The sequence below is a fragment of the Fulmarus glacialis genome, unplaced genomic scaffold (assembly GCF_000690835.1).
Source record: "Fulmarus glacialis isolate BGI_N327 unplaced genomic scaffold, ASM69083v1 scaffold4999, whole genome shotgun sequence".
Lineage (NCBI taxonomy): Eukaryota > Metazoa > Chordata > Aves > Procellariiformes > Procellariidae > Fulmarus > Fulmarus glacialis.
This window is the reverse complement of record NW_009231277.1, coordinates 105,888-125,930: the sequence shown is the minus strand read 5'-3', so window position 1 is coordinate 125,930 and position 20,043 is coordinate 105,888. Positions and strand designations below refer to the sequence as shown.

The 20,043-nt window shown below is 43.6% G+C and overlaps 1 protein-coding gene across 1 annotated transcript in view; it reads left to right on the top strand.

The window, feature by feature from the left end:
• LRRK1 (leucine-rich repeat kinase 1) overlaps positions 1 to 20,043 on the top strand; it is a 76,803-nt gene that overhangs the window by 38,896 nt on the left and 17,864 nt on the right. Inside the window, exons 12-22 of the mRNA XM_009584494.1 lie at positions 3,263 to 3,392; positions 3,927 to 4,039; positions 4,901 to 5,115; positions 7,143 to 7,307; positions 9,334 to 9,506; positions 11,483 to 11,603; positions 11,855 to 12,014; positions 12,672 to 12,948; positions 15,943 to 16,114; positions 17,563 to 17,723; positions 18,963 to 19,102. Coding sequence (XP_009582789.1) covers positions 3,263 to 3,392; positions 3,927 to 4,039; positions 4,901 to 5,115; positions 7,143 to 7,307; positions 9,334 to 9,506; positions 11,483 to 11,603; positions 11,855 to 12,014; positions 12,672 to 12,948; positions 15,943 to 16,114; positions 17,563 to 17,723; positions 18,963 to 19,102 — 1,827 coding nt within the window. The remainder of the gene's footprint in view (positions 1 to 3,262; positions 3,393 to 3,926; positions 4,040 to 4,900; positions 5,116 to 7,142; positions 7,308 to 9,333; positions 9,507 to 11,482; positions 11,604 to 11,854; positions 12,015 to 12,671; positions 12,949 to 15,942; positions 16,115 to 17,562; positions 17,724 to 18,962; positions 19,103 to 20,043) is intronic.

The window sequence follows — 20,043 nt, the reverse complement described above, 5'->3', positions numbered from 1 at the left end:
CAGGAATCTGTGGAGTTAGGTTGGAGGGAAATCAGTGTGAATTCATCTGCAATTTGAAGTGCAACAGCATTTAAATTAAGAGGAAATATGTTTAGATAAAATGTTTCTAAAGAAATGGTGCAGCTGGTTGGTATCATCAATATAGAAAGATGAAGAATGAGTGAAACCTGTTTCTTTCACTGAGCTTTTTTCCTTTTCATTCTTTTTAGCCAGAGTACTAACTGGTATGTTGAAAGGAAATTAACCCATAATTAGTCTTATTACTCTTAGGATTGTTTCTGTTGCTGAATTTGTAAACTGCATGTTTTCCCCTGTCTCTGTGGTTTGCACCCACAGTTTGGGGCAGAGCAGAAAAGATGTTCTGGATTAGTGCACGTGAAATCCCAGAGAGAACAAAGGAATATCTAAAGATATTTGCACTCCTTTCTGCTCTCTGTGGGATTCATCTCATTTCTTTTTGTTTGTTTTATTTTAAAGCACTTGGAGAGTTTTCTCATTCTTGGCTGCCTGAAGAATGGCTTGCTCTAAAGCATTTTTTGCAAATCTCAGAATGGAATAGAGCTGGCGTCTTCATGACGCACATCTGAGCAGCCCTCAGCTGCTCACGGGAGGGAGAGGCCCTCCTGCAGCAAATGCTTTCCTCAGTTCTCCTGAAAATTGTGCATAATCTCAGGTCAACGTGAATAGGTAAAATTGGTAAATGCACCAAGTACAGCCATAGCTATAGGTTAGGACTGGAGGTCCTACCTCCAGTCTGCTCATCTGAGAGGCGGAGGCTCTACCCGGACCTCCAGGCAAGGCTAATCCTACCTTATTTTTCTGTCAGTGGAAGTAGAGGCTGCTGTGCAGCAAGTCCTGTATCTGCACCCTAAGGAAGAGAAAGGGTTGGTCTGCACTGTTTTGCAAGTAGGAAATGGAAACAGAAATGCTGTGACATTGGTGAAATCCTGAACACAGAAGAATTGGAAAAGGAGTCTGAATCTTGTGAATCTGTGGAGTCTGACATATCCTCAGAGCTTCTCTGTGAAGTGCCACAGCAGCATTTCCCAATGGGGAGAGAAGGGCAGGAGCAGCGGGCAAAGGCAGCTAAAACCAGCTATAAAAGGGAATTGCTGTCCTAATGGAAATTTCTACATGCTGCAAACCCAGCATAACCCCTCTACATAAAGGAGGAGAGGATGAACTCTGCATTTGAAAAGCCTTGGCACGTAATACCCTGGTGCAACTTCGAGCTGCCTGAGGTTGCCTCAGGTTGCAGGAGGGTGCGGAGTAGCCCACCTGGCTGGTGCCACAGTTGAATAGCCACAGAGGCAGAGCAAAGCCAGCTCATCTTTTTCTCTCTGTTCCTCTGCCAAGTATAGCTTGGTGAGACTAGAGTATGTGGGCAAGAATTTAAAGAACATGAAGAGAAAACAGAAGCTGGAGTACATCAGCTGCTGACAGAAGTCTCCTAGCAAGGTGGGGGGCAGGTTTTCATATGATTTTACCAACAAAGCTATTTACTTAAGTCTAGATTATTTAAAAGGAATAATTTATGGATGCTCACTATACTTGATTGATAAATCTCAGAATAACTTCTTGCACATGCATGTGGTGTTGGTGGCGTTTACTCATCCAAAAATATATTTTCAAGATGGGATTTGTTTTAATTTTTCTACAGTTCTTTAAAAGAAAATTTGTGCTCAAGCCAGAGAAATCATAAATAACTCATGAATAAATAATTACAATTCATAAACACCTCGAGTTTGCTTCCAATATGGTACACTCCTTTCCACCTGGGACTCTTTGGTGAATTGAGAGTATTGCTACTATTTTAGGTGTTTGCTCCTTCGTGTCCAAGAGGGACCTAAATCTGTCTGTGCCTAGGTGCGTACTGAAGGGAACAATGAAAAGTTTAAGTCCAGCGATGAGCCGGAAAGGAAGTGAATTGAATCCATGAATAAGCCTGCTGTTCTCCTAAAATAATCCCAAAGATGTTTTTTTATTTGAAAACTCAAAGGCGGACTGTGACACCCTGCCCACACTAGACAGTCCTGTCACGTATATAAAACACCCCTGCAGACAGTGGCACTCTATCTTACTCCTTTTCTGATCATAGCTCAGGCTTGAAATGCTGTTAATATTAGAACTGGGGAATTTTCTCCTGAGAAAACCTCTTCCATTTTCTTTTTTCTTTTTTTTTCTTTTTCGGTTAAGTCTAATTGCAGTTTCTCAAGTCTTCTCTGTAAGAGACGATGATCTTGGTGGAAGTGCAACTGTCCTATCCTTGAGGAAGGGTGTGTCTCACATCTCAGGGAGTTGCTTTTATTGACCGTGGAGGCAGCAGATGGTGCTGGTTGTACTTTCCTAATCAGAGACTCAGAATCTGCTTGTCCCTGTGTGGCCTAGTTTTCCTTGACTTCAGGATGCTTCTTGGTAGATACATGTGACACTCTTAAGAGAGCAACACAATTCATGGCATCTTTTCATGCCGCTATCCCGGGAGTAATTTGTGGAGTGAAATGATGCTCTTTGGAACCAGCTGAATTTCCCTTTGTTTGAACCTCTCCAGCAGCAGCAACCCAGCCATGCAGTTGTTGCTATTATTGCTTGGGTTACGCTAGTTGCTGCTCAGACCTGTAGGAAGTCTGAAGTGCCCTGAGACCTTGCAGCCTAAAACAGAACAGAAGGGCAAATGTGAGCAGTGTTTTAGAGGCAACATAGGTTAGCAGTCTGTCAGCTGCAGTTTGGGTTTTCTTCTTTGTTGTTATTGACTTTGATTCACCATAAATTGTTCCAGGATGCAACGTGGGGGCCTGAACATAAATTCTGACTGGCTTCTGGCTTTTCTCAGGCAACATGGAAAAAACATGTTGAGAACCACTTGTGCCCTTGGTATGCCCTTTCACTGCCAGCTGTTAGGCTGGAATAGGGGCAGTTCACAAGGTATTACCAGCTATTCAACAGCGAGAAATATAATGCTACTCGTCCTCTGACGAATAGTCATCTTGGCAGGCCTGGAGTTCCTCCCTCAGCACCCCAGAAGTCCTGGAGACTGTCACCTTCAAACATGCGAATCACCATGATTTTAAAAAATTGAGATGTGAGCATTGATATTTGATTGCCATTGAAGGCCGTTTGCTTTTCTGCTGTTGCTTCATGGTGGTTCCTGCCAAAGAACATGACCTCATGTCCTGCCTACAAAGTTAAGGTGAAGGCTTTTGGTTCAGAGCCTTGGAGCCTGTTTTTTTAAAGGTGCATTTTGTTTTCTGTCTTGTTCCAGGTCCTTTTTTGGAGTTTCCAGCATTTCTGAGTGATTCTCTGGAAGTCCTTTATCTGAATGACAATCAGCTGGACTCTGTCCCACAGTCCGTTTGCCTTCTGAAAGGTTTAACAGAACTTTATTTAGGAAAGTAAGTCCGTGTCCTGGAAAAGCTATGCAGTATTATTTCCATGTTGTTTTAGTGACCAGTCTTCTGTGGAGCCCCACCCCAGATGTCCAGTGCTTTTGAAGTCAAAAAGCTGGAAATAGTCAGTCTCTTGTTAGAACTGTGCCCATCATTTGCTTTAGATAGGGAGGAGGCCAGCCTTTTGAATTAGGGAAGATGATCTAATGCTTTGAACACAGGCCTGGGAATCTAATGTGCCTCTAGTTCATTCTGGCTTTTTGCTGTCAGCTTCTATAGCGTTAGAGTCAGTAACTCATCATTTTTGCCTTTATTTCCTCAACTATCCAGGAAAGATGATTACACTTGTCTGCCTCAGAGGATGAATTTAGGTTATACATCACTTTTAGGATAGAAATTACTATTAAAGTGCTGAGTAGTCTTATTAAAATGTTAATGGAAGATTTCTGCAAGGAGAGAATAGTGTAATCTGAGAGTCCGTGAGAGCAGCTACTTACACACAAAGCCTGGTTGTTGGTAGACTTATTTGTTTTTGTACAGTAACCCTGGTATCCGAGAGCTTCCTCCAGAACTTGGACAGCTGGCTAATCTCTGGCAGCTGGATATCGAGGAACTAAATATCAGTAACATTCCTGCAGAGATCAGAAAAGAGGGTAAGGCTGATCCTGTGTGTTCTTTATTAAATTGACTGAACATATAATGAAAATTGCTTCCTTTTAGTGGTCCTGAATGGGAACAGACAGTGTACGCCCAAGCCCTTATTGCGGTTAACTGGAATTGCATAGGGAAACCTCCTAAAAATTTGCAAATTTGATAGTCAGTGCTAAGCTGTGGCTATACGATCAATTTAAGATAGATCACATGTTAAAATGACAACTTATAAATGTCATATTTCATTTGCAATATACATGCCGGATAAATTCCATGGCTTGCTTCCTGAATGTGTATATTTTAGGGTATTTAGACGGTCTTTCTAAAGACTGAAGTGTTTAGGACCAGCAGTCGCAGTCACATTGAAGTGACTTTATTGTTAACTGCTAGGTTTTTGGATCTATTACAATACTGTCTTCTTTTTTGTGTGTTTTAATTAGAAAATCCTGCGGGAACAAAGTTATTAGGAATTATTCCTTCTCCAGCACACTGTTGAAGCCTAAATCTAATTTTAACTGGAAACATAAAAGTAGAAGGAAAAACTGAGTATTTTCCGATACTAAATTAGTATTTTATGTTTCCTTTGAGCTTCTGAAGCATACGAGTCACAGCATTTGTTTCTTCAATGTACTCCATTGTAGAGTCTCAGAGCAGTGACCTTTTTCTGGAGTCTCTGTCTCAGGTTTGTCCACTGGAGGTTTCTTTGTTTATTCTCTGGGTTGTCTCAGCCCACAGCGAAACTGCAGGGAAAATATTAATTCAGCTGATGTGTCTGCAGCAGTAGGTTTTGTGCAGTCCTGCTGTACATATGTACATTTGTAACTGCTAACCACAGATAAAGCCTGTTCACTTCCCCCCCATAGGCCCTAAAACAGTGCTGGCATACTTACGAGCACAGCTGCGCAAAGCAGAAAAGTGTAAGCTAATGAAGATGATCATCATCGGTCCTCCACGACAGGGAAAGTCGACGCTGATTGAGATCCTACAGACAGGAAAAGTCCCTCAGATAATGCACAGCGATGCCACCATACGTACAACAAAGTGGGAGCTCCCCAAGCCAGTGGGACACAAGGCAAAGGTGAAAAACAATCGAAGGTTCTTAGCCCCAGTGGGATGTTTGGGCCCTGCAGTGTCCCTTTCAGGCTAAAATTGCCTGTCTTTTTACAAAGAACGGTTTCCATTACCTGTGAGCCAGACCTCGCAAATGACATGTTTTTAGACCCATAACAATTCCTGTGTTTCATATCCAGTTGGTACTAGAGGACAGTTCTGTTCTCCTGAGTACTCAACTTTGCATCCTAAAGAGAGAGAGCCATTCTGGCTCTCCCAGCTCGGGTGGTTTTTGGACACTGATTCTGAGAGAATGTTTTAAATCAGCTTCTCTAAAGCAGATTGTCCTTTCATTTGGGGTGAGAAAATGGGACATCAGTACCTAAAGCTGGACTCCCTTGATATCAGAACTGTCCTGGTGGGGAAGGTGGGTGGAAGGTAGGATGCCTGACCTCTGGTGTGATCCAGGGATGTCTAAGGCATACCTTAAACACCCAAATCTCAGTTGGCTCATTCAGGGAGTGTGTCAACCCATACTGAACTCATTTGGACAGCATTGAATTCATTCAAGCATTTGTAGGTGGCCCTGTCCACCGCCTGCGTAGTAACACAGGGATTAGAGCATGCATAATTGGTCCTGAGGTCTTGTCAGAGCTGAGGGTGTGCAAACGCATGGCTCTCCCTTCCCGGATGAGAGCCATGACCACCAGACTGTTTTGGAAGGGGTGGAGGAGCCTGCTGAGTTCAGCTATTCTACAGTGAAGAGTGCCAGGCCAGAGACAGAAGGAAAAAGAGCAAGCACAGCCTGACTCTTTAAAGAGAAGACTTTGGTGGGAGAAGGGATTTGTGCATTTTGTGTTGAAGAGCAATTGAATAAAATAAAAACCTAGACAGCATCAGAGACCTGGAGTGGGATCAAGATGCTGAATGGGCTTTTGTTCCTACCTCTGAGTCTCTGTCTCTCCATACAAGCACCCGCAGCTGAAGGTCTTTTGGATGAACAAAGCAGTCCTGGTGCTAGTTAGGGCGTCGTTTAAACAATATGGAAGTTCTTCCAGCTGTTTCTGGGAAACTTCAAACTGAGACTATGCTAGGAGATCAGAGCCCTACCAAGATACTTAGCTCCTTGCTGAAGTCTCGTAGGGTAGCTTGTCATGTGGGATCAGTCAGTACTTGGACCTGGACCAGTAAACAGAGCCCACTCGGTGTTACATGATGCTCTGAGGATGGTGGCTGGAGCAGGGTTTGGTTTCCTGCTCAGTCACAGGCAGGGCCAAGTGATTTAGGGACAGAGCCTCCAAGGTATGTGAGTGCTTCCTACTGCAGCTGGGAGCCTGAATACCATTTAAGCGGAGAGCCACGCTCCCTCTTAGTGCTGTTGTGGGGCTGCACGGAGGAATGGATGCTGAGATACTTGGAAGAGAGACAGGGCTAGAGAAGCCCCCATTCACACATTCCCCTGAAAATCAGTGAGTCTGATTTACAGTAGCCGTAATTCTGGCCCATCTCTGGTGTGACACACGTGTCAGAAGCCTCTGAGCAACGTGCAGGAGCTGTTTATGAAAGGCTTGAGAAGTTTCCCATCTCCTGAGCATCTATATTCTCTTTGGCTCAGTTAGGGCTGAGCTCAGTGGAAGTGATTTCAGCGGGGGGTTTCCTCTTCCCCATAGCAGTGGCAGATAAGTAGCTTGAACAGTCCTGTCGAGCGTGGCGCAGACAAGGATGAAACAGTTTCTATTCAAGATGCAGTGAAATACAGGGCTCAGAATGAGACCCTTGTTTGTACTGGAGAATCCACAGCATTAACTGGAGATTTACCAGCATCAAGGGCACCTCTATCGTTTTAGCAGCAAGTAATTAGTCTTGATTTCCTGTGGGGAAGTGGTAGCCATGCTTAACAATTGCTTGTTGATTTTTCTTTCCTGGAGGCACAATTACGACATTGAAACCCTTCTTGTGTCATACATTATGCAGGCGTAGGTTTATACTTCAGCTATTATCTCCCTGTGATTTACTGCAACCGTTTGATTTGAACACTTCTCTTTGTCTAAGTAGGTTGATTCAGTGGAGTTCAATGTCTGGGATATTGGAGGCCCAGCAAGCATGTCTACAGTCAATCAGTGTTTCTTCACAGACAAAGCATTGTACATAGTGGTATGGAACTTGGCACTGGGGGAAGAAGCTGTGGCAAACTTACAGTTCTGGTTGCTGAACATTGAGGTAAGAAGTCACTGGTGGACTCTGGGGTATCTATTTATCAAGTAGTAGCTCAGCACACAGATACACGATATTACAGATTCTTTTTGGTCTGCTTTTAAAAAATCCGCAAGCTATGAATTTTGCATAGCTTTTGGAATTAATTTTCCATTACGCTGTAGGCGTATTGCTATATTTAATGGTTTAAATTTATCATTTGCTTTGTTCTCCCTCACACACATCAGAGAATGAAACAAAAGCTGATTTATAAACCCTTGCTAAGTGAGGCTGAACATACTTATTTTGGAATTAGTGTTTGACCACACTGTGCTCCGAGGGGGGTTTGAAGCATTTTCTTTCTTGTGTGGGTTAGACACACATTAGTCTTGAGGTTATATTTTTAACACTTTAGATTCAGGTAAGCTAGAGAGTATCTCCCGGACAGCTCTCAGCTGAGACTTAGAGCTGCAGTGAGTTCATCGGTGTTGATTAATTTTTATAATACCATGTTCATAATTTTTTTTTAAATGGGCTCTAAGCTAGTGTCTCTCAAAAAAGAATCATCTTGATGTTACAAAAATATTAGCTTAATGGTCAGCAGCAATCAAAAACCCAAACTAGATAACAAAGCCAAAAGCATAATTACGATATTTCAAAAATGTGTGATGTGCCTGTGTCCTTAATACATCCCAGCAAGCACATAGTAGCATCAGAAAAGATACAGAGAAAGATGAACATGACGGTTAAAAGTGTGGAAAAGTTTCTGAGTGCACAGTAATTAAATAGATTAGGCCTCTTCAGCTTGGGAAAGGCAAATAAGGAGGGCTGCATACAGACTTACCAGGGGTAAGGAGAAAACCACAAGGGAGTCTTTGTTCATGATCTTTTGCAATAGGAGAATTAGGAGAGATCAAATGAAATAATGAGATGGAAGCTTTGAAACAAGCAATAGAAAGTATCCTAAACACAACAGATAGCTAACCTGTGGAATTTATTGGGACTACAATGTGCTGCAGGTGTCAGAAGTTGAAAAAACAGACTGGTGGAAGAAAAATCAAGTGCTATTAGTTCAGAGATACCGTCTCATGCTCTGAGGAAGTTGGTGAGCTGCAGGCTGCTGGATACTGGGAGAATACACCAGGGAAAATCTCTATATGCTTACCCTGTGCCTATACTCTTCATTAGCCTCCAGGCAGAATATTGGGCCAAGTGGGCCCTTTGGTCCGACTTGGTACAGCCATCACTCCTGTGTCTGCACAGGGTTCGAGTTTGGTGTCATTCAGGTTTGAGATTTCAGTGGGCATTGCAGAGAGAAATGGATTGACTGCAAATAAGCATATATTTCTGCATCTAAATTTCCCTCTGTGGTCAAAATCGTTTGGATCGGCAGGCTGATTCCTGCTTAAGCCTGTGCAATCCCATCGTATTTGGCAGCGTGTTCCCTGAAATCAGGGTAAGTTCCAGTCCTGTAATAGAATATGGAAAGGTTGGAAGAAACCACGAGATCATCTAATCCATTCCTTTGCATTGATTCAGGATTAAGTAGATTCAGACATTTCTAACAGTTTATCTCACCTCTCCATATACCTCCAGTGAAAAAGTTTGTGTAACTTCCCTGGGTAGCCATTCTGGAGCGTAACTGGCCTTTTTCAGGATATCAAAGTCAGATCTTCTAGCTCCAGGTTAAGCTAACTTCTTTTCCTTTGTCTGGGCAGACATAGTTCCCGTCATTTAGCTGACTCGTAGCAACTTAATACCACATGGCAACTCCCTTTATGTTAAGCCCTGATGTAATAAACCCAAACTGACAGTTTCCTGCTCTGCAGTAGCAGATAATTAAGCCATATTCTGCAGGAGAACTTCTGTAATACCCAGATCACTTGTTGCCGTTGTCAAGCTGCCACGACAGGTTGCCTCTATTTTATATATATATTCCATTTTATTAATGTATATGACTACCTCCTCTTAAATATTATACTTTTCACATGTCCTCACTGAATTTACCACAACATAATCTGGATGAGATCATCGTCAGTGTTTTCTGTTACAGGCCAAAGCTCCAAATTCAGCGGTGTTAGTGGTTGGAACACACCTTGATTTAATTGAAACTAAATTCCGCGTTGAGAGGATAGCAACTCTGAGGGCATATGTCTTGGCTCTTTGTCGCTCTCCCTCTGGATCCAGAGCAACCGGCTTCCCAGATATCACATTCAAGCACCTACAGTAAGTAATTCTGTCTTTATGAAGCTCAGTCACTCTATTTTATGTCACTTTAAACAATTTTGTAATACTTGATCTCCTTGGCAACGGAACTGATTTAAAGACTCGTCAGCATTGCATTTCATCTATTTTTGACTGAGATAATATAGTATAATCAGAGAGAAGTTCAGTGTTGCTAAGAGGTCTGATCATGGGTCTGAGAGCTGGAAGCTGCAAAGTCATGACCTTGGCCAGCGTGTTTTAGCACTCCTGCTCCGCTCAGGTTTCTCACCATTAAATGGTGATACAGTTTATTAGTCACAAGGAGAGAAGGTACAGATTGAGTAATTAATGCTGCAAACCTTGAGAGCATGACCGTTACAGGGTGGGTGCTGTGGGCTTTGTTAAGGGGAGGCTGCGTGGGAACCTCTTGCTACCTGACGCGAGAACGCAGCTCACGTGGCAGTGTTGGCAGGGCGAGGAGTGGGTCAGCCCCCTGAGCCCCTGGCAGTCCAAACCTGTGCCATCCAAGTTCTCCGGTGTGATAAAGGAGGGGTGGTGCTGTCTGGAAGATCGGTGTCAGTCAGGCCATGGAGTCTGACGCTGCTCTCTCCCTTCGGCTGACGGAGAATGCCCTTGGGGAGAGGAGGCTTCTCTGGCTAGGAAGGAAGCGGGTCTGTCAGCCAAGGGAGTGCACAGCACGGGGGGAGTATGGACGCAGGAGGCTGGTACCAAACAGTGTGAAATCGCCAACGCCTGGGGCAAGAGCAGGTGGCGGCTGGCAAGTAAAGAAGGGCGCTGCAATGTCCCCAGCGCTTTGCATCTGCTGCCTGGCAAAGCCATTAGGAGACCTCCCACACGGTTCTGCAGACACAAGCGCTGCGTCGGGCATCCCAGCTGGCTCTTTCCCGTTAGGAGGAGTAGAAGGGGCCCAGTGTGAATCACAGAGACCCACAGTGAGAAGGAGAAAGCTTTGTGCTTTGGTCTCCTCAAGCCTCTTTTACCATCACCACAGAGCATCCTACCGTGATCTCAATCATTCTTTCTTAAGGGGACTTTCTTTCACCCTGCCCCACATCCCGCACGTTCCCCTTCTTTACCTTCCTTTCCCCTTGCATTTCCTTCCAGTCAGAGTTGTGCCTGATTTCATACCTCCTCCCTCCCATGCCTCTCCTTCACACCCCAACGTCCACCTGGATGGGGCTCCTCTGAGCAGTGTTCCAGGCATCTGGAGGAGTGTGAGGAGTGTGTGTTGTGAAAGCCTGGGTGCTTTTATCAGTGCATGCTTCCCAGCGCCGCTGACGGCTGAGGTTTAAGATAAAGCATATTGCTTTAGAAAAGGATTCTCTGTCTGCCACAGGAACATGTGTAAGATCAGTTAGAAAGACCCTTTGTTGGGGAAAGTGGAAGACAACCGTTCTTACCCAGCCCGCAAAAAGGCCAAAAATAGTAGGAGCTGGAGAGAGCAGGTTTTTTGCTGTTAAAGAGATGATGAAGGCCAGCCTTTAGGATCTAAGCATCAATTCCCAGATCACAGGATCCAGCTGAGCAAGGGCCGGAATGAGGGTGGGAAAAGGTGTCTGGTAGTCATCATCATGCCTCTTTGATCTGCGGCGGGGAGAACTGGACTCGTCTCTAGCGATTGCCGGAGCACAATGTTTTCCTCCTTCCTGCAGTCCCTTCCAGGATGTGTGCAGCACTGAAGGGGAAAAAGGTGATGACTTCGGTCAGTCTGCCAGGGAAGTCCCCAGAGATCACGGTGCATAGGGTATAGAAGAGCAGTGCACAGTGAATGAAGCCGGCAGAGCAGAGGTTGGCCTAATATATCCTTTCCAGGCTTCTTCGTATTTTTCTCCAAAGCTAAAAATGCTCACTGACAGCCTTCCTCCCATTCATCTGACAGGGGAAATTTAAAGTCACTGATAAGAGAAAGTGAGCCCGGAAAGGAAGCCAGTGTGCTGATAAGGTTTGATAATCTTCACCCTTGATGACTTTTGCAGTGAGCTCTCATGTAAGACTCTGGAAGGCCTCGATGGACTCCGACAGCTGATTTTTCATGTCACTTGCAACATGAAGGATGTCGGCAGCTCAATTTGCTCACAGAAACTTGCAGGGAGATTGGTGAGAACTGTGCTTTCTAGTGGTGATCCTTACCAAAGGGGGGCTTTTGGGGGGCTTGGTTTGGGACTGGGAGTTACTTTAGGAGTTACTGCTGATGCAGGAGACGTGAAGTATATAAGATGGCTGTCTGGCTTTGGGAAAAGACAGCACTATAAGATCCCTGTAAAGGGGAGATGGCTTAGACAGTTCATCTCCAGCAAAGTCATTGCTGTCTGATATTGATCCTGCTATTTTTCTCGTGTGGCTTGCAGATACCAAGAAGTTACCTTAGCCTTCAAGAAGCTGTCCTTGCAGAACAGTATAGAAGAAGTCAGAACGATGATGTACAGTATTTAACAGACAGACAAATAGAACTGATCATTGAGCAAACCCCTGGAAATGATATCAAAGACTACGAAGACTTGCAAACTGGTAGGTCAGAGCAGACCAGTAATTTCTTGGAAATCAATATGTGTGACCAATTGAAATGTTCCATGAATAAAAAAGGGGGGAAGGGAAAAGCCCACCAGATAACTGCTGTGCAAAAAAACAGTTAGAGTGCTCTACACCTGTGTAGAGGTCACTTTGGAAATTGGTGAGATATAAAATTAGTAATGGGGCTTTGGGGAGAGGGCTGGGAAGTTTCTAGGATGGTCTGAGGCTACTGAATTTTTTTTTTTTTTTACAAGCTTTGTCTGATTTTGTTTCTGCTCTGTGAAGAATGAGGGTTGCCATAGTTTCAAGGCTGTCTTCTCCGAAGGGCCCCAGTCTTGTGATCTCTACAGAGGCCTTGCTCTGCAGGAGCCAGGAAGAGCCCTTCCCTGTGAGAACGGCAGGAGGAGGGTAAAGGGGAGGTGGGATGGGAACATAAATACTGACTGTAAAGTGGTGAGATGTGGGTTTTACAAGTGGAGTGCCAGATAGCAGCACTCCTCAGATAAATGGTATTTTCTTGGCTTGGCTACGTGCTGCCTGTATCTGGTATGCATAAAACTGCACAGACTGCCTTGTAATCTTATTCATCTGCACTGTGGTGTCCTAATGCTGATCTATTGATAATCTACAATTCTTCATTTTTATTTTTTGCAGCGATTAATTTTCTCATAGAAACGGGTACACTACTGCACTTCCCAGACACGAGCCATGGCCTGAGAAACCTCTATTTCCTTGACCCCGTCTGGCTCTCAGAGTGTCTACAGAGGATTTTCAACATCAAGAGCTCCAAGTCTGTAGCTAAGAATGGAGTCATCAGAGCAGAGGATCTCAGGATGCTGCTGGTTGGGACGGGCTTCACTGAACAAACCGAAGAGCAGTACTTCCAGTTCTTGGCCAAGTTTGAAATTGCACTGCCTGTGGCCAATAACAGGTATGTTGATAATTAGAGGGGCTTAGCCGGGCTGGAGAAAAATGGCCATTTAATCAGGCCTTGTCACTATAAGGGGTTGTCTTGACAAAGATCTTGCTGTGGGAAAATATTTTACTGCGTTAAACAGTGTGATGGAAGGCACCCATCCCTTGGGATGTGTTTCCTGGCATGAGCATCCTTTGGTCCAAAGAAGCTAGTTTGAAAACTTTCCAAAGCAGGTCTTTGTCCACTCGGTGCATTGAGGCTGGTGACGGGCTCAGCCACCAGCACGGAGGGGCAAGTGACACCGCCAGGGATGTGGCGATGAGCAGGTGGAAGCTGTAAGCGCTCAGCCGGCACAGCTGCAGCTGAGAGAGGATGTGAGGCTCATGGCTGCCGGGCCTGAAATATAGATGGGCTGGAGTCATCTGTTTCCAGTGAAAGATCCTCCAGAGTATGGCAGAAAACTTTGGGTGATCAATAATTATGTCAGCCCTGAAAGTGGTAGTATTTTATTTCTAGTGAAATCAGGAAAGTGTAGCTTCAGTAGCAATGTGATTTTCTTAGTTTTTAGCCTCAATAGGTGTTGATCAATAGTTTTTCTAGAAATGGTCTAGGAAACCTCATTCTCTTTAAATGTTAATGAGTCCTCCTCCCCGCTGCCCCCCGATCTCTTTTCCTCTGGGCAGAGTTCCCTGCTATTTTTCTCTCTCCCATCTGCTTGGCGACAGCCTGTTGTTGCGTTAACGGTGAAACCATAGTTGTATTGCACTTTTGATGTGGCATTTGCATTTCACTTCCTTGCCCTTCCAGGACACCACGGCTGCATTGCCCTGAGCCTCTCGGGAGCTCTGAATGCCAGCACAAGTGCAGCATTCTCTGTGCTGTCATTATGCCTGTCACTTATCCAGTCCCGGATGCCAACAAATTTTCTCAGGCTTAACACAGATAAAGCAGCAATGTTTCTGCTTAGTCCAGAATGCCTTTTGGACTCCTTGTCGCTATCTGCCATTTTGCTCCAAGGCAATTACATTGTCTGTGCCTCGGGAACAAGGAAACTGCTTTTTCATGGCCTGCCCAATCTTTTTTAGAGCGATCCAAGCCACATTAGCAGAATATTCTTCCCACTGACAGACTGTAGCTATAGCAGGTTGGATTAATTTAATGTACTAGCCAGACACAGAGCAGTTATTTGTTACTGTGCTTCTGCAATTATTGTCTAGATTGCCAGATAGGGTTTCTGTGCAGTCAGTAGAGAAAGCAGCTGCCAGTTTCTGTTCTGAAAGGGTGGATGGGGGCATGTTTCACATATTTTCAAAATTTGCATTGGCTGTTGTTCAAGAGCATCGAATCACCATCTGTATTATAATCCACTATATAGTTGTGGTCCAGAAGGGCCTCACTGGCCTTCTTATACTCCTAGACCCTTTCTTGGATGTGCTGAGGAAAATTAATTGGCTGTCATATGATGCATCCACTACCTTTATAGAGCAAGAACTTTTAGTTTCATGCACTCCACTTTTCTGCCTAAGGTGCATGTAATTTAGCTTTGTTCTGCTTGTTAAAATAGGGTTGAAAGTATGACCATTCTTATTGTAATTTATAAGTGAAGAGAAATTTTTATCAGTTTTACATTCCAAAGATGTTTCATGGAATGGATAATTTGATCATGTAAAATGTCATCAGATGTTATGGACTGTGACATATGGAGAGAGCTGTTGTCTAGTGATGTCTGGTTTTTCTGAGCTGATATTTCAGGTTTTACAGAATACGGCAGCTGCTAAGGAGAAAATGTGATAGGCTTAAAGCATTGGATTTGGACCCAGCATTAGTTCTAGTTGTGTGTCTAGTCCCTGCCACTGTTATTTTGGTCAAGTCCCTTGGCCATTTGCCTCATTGCTGTCATTATGCCCGTCAGTGATGAGCCCCAGATGCCGACACATTTTCTCAGGCTCAACGCTGATAAAACAGCAGTGTTTCTGCTTATAAGCAAATAAGATTTTTGATCGTATAGGCATCTTGGAAGGTATTTGGTACAGAAGAGTATCACTGTCAAGAGATTTATTGGCAGGTATTGAAAGCCGTAAGCTCATAGTTTTCAACAGTTCTAGCCTTCCAAAAGGTTTAGCTTCCCAAATACTAAAGATCAGGACAAATGAATATTCTGTGCTTACTGGGAGATCTGAAAATGGTTTGAAAACTTTGTGGTCCTTTGCACCAGCGTAGCTCTGTTACTTCTGACCGGTCAGACTCGGATAGCACTGAGTCTCCTCCACACTTGGGCAAAGAACCTAATAACCTGGTTGCAGTAGGAGACTGAGCAAGACAAGTGATATCTCTGCTGGCATCAGTCTGGCAAAGTGAGCTCTTGCCCTAGGAGTTTGTCAGGGATGTGGTAGGGAGTCCATCAGCTGCAGTATGGTACAGCAGGAAACCCTGTCATGTTGACCCATACAATGCTCTCATTCTGGGACTGGGATGAGAGCCAGAGCAGTCCAGTCCCTGGAGCCTGTAACTGCCTCATTGCCACCTCCCACGACACCTCCTCTCCCCACCTTGTGGGCTTACTGAAGCTGAGCTGCTGTAGGTTGTTTTTGCATTTTTCTTCTGTTCCACATAGGAGCACAGCTGTAATTCTCTGCTTACTACCAGGGCAGAGTAGTAAAGATACCAAAAAATGAGTCCCAACTTCACAGCTGTTCTAATGACTCTTATATTTTAATGCATTTAAGTTGTGATTACACTAATGTCCTGCTCATTACATCAATTTTAGCCCTGTCCAATAGCCCTGGCTGAATTATGTAATGTCTGTTTTGCCTCTGCTTGCTTCCATAGTGTAAATTTATTTCTCCATGTATTGCTGCAGCGCCTTTAGTCTAAAAGCTTTTTTATATGCAGTAGGCTGTGCCATTAAAAATCTCTTTGGAGACTGAATCGCCTTATTATCCAGTAACAATGTACTCACTGTTACAAGCTGTAGCTAAAATCTGAGCTGTTGAATTTGATGTGTTTCAGCTACCTCCTCCCTCATCTGCTTCCTACCAAGCCAGCATTAGATATCCACGGGCTCTGCCACCAGACCATGAACACAGTCCAAAGGGTCTTCAAGATGAGTTTTGTCCCAGTTGGCTTTTGGCAAAGATTCATAGCTCGAATGTTAATTAGCCTGGCAGAGATGGACCTCCAGGTAGGTTAATGTATCTCTCTGCAAGCAAAAGAAGAAAGCTAAAGTAGTTGTTCAATCTAAGTGTAAGTCTTATATAAGAAAGGTCTCTTCACATCCAGCTTGCTTCAGTCACAGACTTCAATAACATTATTTGAGTAAATAGGGAGAGATGAGAGACTGCAATCAAAATCTGATCCTGTTTTCACAGTAGGTGTCATTTAGAACAACAAATTGGCACTGGGGAGGAAAGCCTGCATTCTCTACAGCCTCTTTATAACATGATCCCCTGGAAGGTCTCAGTACCTCCAGCATCTTCCAATTACAAGTAATTGGAGTTCTGCCTGCGGCTCTTGTCCATGACCATTCCACTGGGCCAGACTCTGTTCACATCGTTTGCCAGTGGAGATCTGGAATAGCTCCACCAAAGTCAGCTGTCTGAATCTATATGGGTTTAAATGAGAAGAGAATTACAGGACTTTTGCCTTAATGGGATAATGAGTGCAAGCAGGCACCCTATTAGTGCAAGTGGTATGCATATCATTAAAGTAGTGTTTGTAAGATTCTGAAAGCTAAGTGAATTTAGATGTTGTTACAGACATATTTTTGCAGCAGCTTATATCTGAAAACATAGCCCTGCTGGAAACCGCAATAAATACCTGCAAAATATTTTTAGTACTATTGTATTGTTAACAGCTATCCATTTAAACTGTGTTCTGTCATTGATGTACAGAACATGGAAAACATGATACCTGTTTTTGGAAGGTCCTCTGTGTTCCAGACTTCTCAAACCATGTAATAACTTCACCTGTTTTAACAGGCTGTCTTGGCAACCCCTTGTTTACATCCTCATGGGCACTACATAACCCTAGAGCACCTTTACTAGGGACCTCATCCAGTCCTCACTGAAGTGAATGGAAAGGATCCCAGGCGTCAGACCCATCTGCAGACAAATAAGCGTTAGAGCAATGAGTACAGTGGAGTTCTGCAGATTAAGTCTTTGGTTTTAAAACAAAAATACATTTTGCTCTAACTGCTGGTTTGAAGTGTCTTGGAGAAAAGCCATCATCCTCCCACTGAAACAGGTGGAAAAGTTAACTCTCTACACTGAGGGCAGGCTTAATCATTCACTAGAACATTTAGCTGTTCTTTAGGTTTATAAGACTTTTGCAAATGCTTAATTCATATAACAAGTGTCACAGTTATAGAATTAACTTTGTTCACTGATATGAAATTGTTCCTTTTTGAGTGGCATGAAAAATATTTCCATTGCTGCAGAATCAATTTTAACTGCGTGTGTTTTCATTCCATCACGAAATTTTTTTATAAGCACAAGTCGCTCTTTAATGGAGAAGGTATGATAGCACTTGTGAAGGCCAAAAAAAGAAGTCACCTTATTGCTCGATTAAAACAACATCTTTATGAGAAATGTCAATAATTTAATGATTTTCATGCTTTTCTGCTTGTTTCAGCTTTTTGAAAACAAGAATACCAAGACGAGAAACAAAAAGGTGGCCATCTACAGCTTCACAGGCACCCAAAGGAACCGCTGCAGCACGTTCCGAGTCAAAAGGACTCACACTGTTTACTGGCAGGAAGGTCTGTTCGTTACCTTTGATGGAGGCTATCTTAGGTAATTTGTGTTCGTAATGCAGCATGCATGACAGGGGACTAATAGAGTGTATGAAACACATCATCTGAATGGAGATGAATGGGCCTGACTCATGCTATATGCTCACTCATCAGTAGAAGAGGAGGCTCTTCTAGTAGACATAACTCATCTGGTAACAACTGACAAAAATTATGAATAACTGATTGGCAGTTCTGAATATATCAACCTTATGTGTTATTGCAGCCACAAATTTAGAGAGTCCTGAAAACAGAAAGCGATATTCAGAGCAGAACTCTGGCAGTGTAAAATCATGCATTTTCATATGCAAAGATTTCCTTACATTAGTGAGTTTTCCACGGAATCCTAAAACTTCACCACTGTGTGGCAGTAATTCAGATCAATGGAGGTGCTTCTGTGCTATCAGGCTACGTGCAACAGGGACTATGGCTAACTTGTTTAAGCTGGCCAACACAGAGTGTCTGCCGGCTGCAAGCCTGGAGAAAACCTGCTGTCCATGTTCTTTCGCAAATGCAGAGAGTAGGCAGCCACGTAAGACTTTCATCTTTGTACTATCTGCAGATGCATTTGCTCTTCCCTGGCAAGATAGGGAGGAACCACTGGTGCTGTTTCATGTTTGGAGACCAGAAGGGCACAGTGACTCTTCTGAGTTCATCTAGGCAGTCTGCAGCTGCCTAGAGACTTGGACCTAGACATTGCAAATCACAGGCTGGAATCCTTAATTCTGGACCATGGTGGTGGTCATACTCTTATTTCCCCATGTACTTCAGGGAGTTACAGAACTCAGCTCTTTGTATTAAAGCTCTTTTTTTTTTTTGTGGGAATTGGACAAAAATTGTTATGTTCATAAACTTTTCCAAACAGTTTTTGGAAGTTGTATTATTATTATTAGGCCACTGGAGTTTTATTACCAATTTTTAAAACTCCTAACCCTCCATCATTCTGTATGGGGTATTTCTGTCATACTCGGTTCACTTAGGCCAGAGTTTTCTCTGAGTCTGACCTTCTGTAGCATTTACCCATTGTGAGCAACCAGAATTTCTGTGCAAGAATTCTCTTCTGAAAGTCATTTGCAGAACAGACTGAACTGAAAATCATCCTCAAAGCTAGATTGCTTTTTATTTTGATTATTTGTGAACTATGTGTTACTACGTAACTCGGGTTTCCTGCGAGAAAGAAAGTTTGTTGACACTGATACTTCACAAAAGCTTCATGCGGCTGTCTTTTGGCTTTCTTACACAGTGTCGAGTCTTCTGATGTGAACTGGAAAAGGAAAAAAAGTGGTGGAATTAAAATCATTTGCCAGTCAGAAGTGAGAGACTTTTCAGCAATGGCGTTCATCACAGATCATGTCAACTCTTTGATAGATCAGTGGTTTCCTGGTAAGAGAACTACTGTAATTTTCTGTGCAGTATTATGTCTTGTTACAGAAGCTTCTTTGACAGAACTCTCCAGGTGCACAATATTGTGTGTTAATTAAAGACCCCTCAGGCTGACAGTCTCAAGCCAATAAAGTTTGGGAAAAGCTGCTAACCTGCAGACAGATCAAGATTATTTGCCAGCACACCTTGGTGTAAACATTATGACTTTCAGTCCGTCAGTCACAGTAAGCGGTGAAACATTACAGTTCAAACAGAACCTGCTTCTTTAGGAGTTCAAGGGACTCTTCCAGTGCTCATAGCAGGGACGGGATTTGGCCCAAACTACCTGGCACTGTCCCTTGATGGCAGAACTCATTTTGGCATCAGCTGGGATTAGCATTTGCCCACCATTTCTGACACCCTATAATTTATAAAATTGTGATGTGGCAGGCATGAGTGAATATGATACCAAGGACTCTGTGCCAAGGTAACTTCCTTGACTCCTGCAGTTGTTTTTCCTGTGATCAGCACAGATCCCGCTGTTACGCAGCGGGCTGTTTGCAACCCCAATACACTTTGTTTAAAACCAAAACAAAATCTGAAGTGTTCTTTGCCGTCCCACACTGGTCTGGAAAACAGTGCCAAAATCTCTTAATTGGAGGCTCTCTGGAGGAAACAGTTGTGCACTCTCACATATTCATGTTCTGCATGTTAGGAAGATAAAAGAAGATTTTATTTGCCTTTGGATTAAAATAATGATAATGTTAATCACTGAAGCTTGAGAAGAGTCACAACTTCAGAGGCTACGGCCTGTATTCACCCTGCCTAATTGTAGGCATTTAACGGAGCCTGTCACCACAAAATCCCTCTGTAGTTAGTGGGAGAGGTGTGAACCTCTCAAAGGCTTAGTCTTGGTAGAATCCACATTTCCCCCAGAGGGGCTGAAAACATTGTCCGTGAGG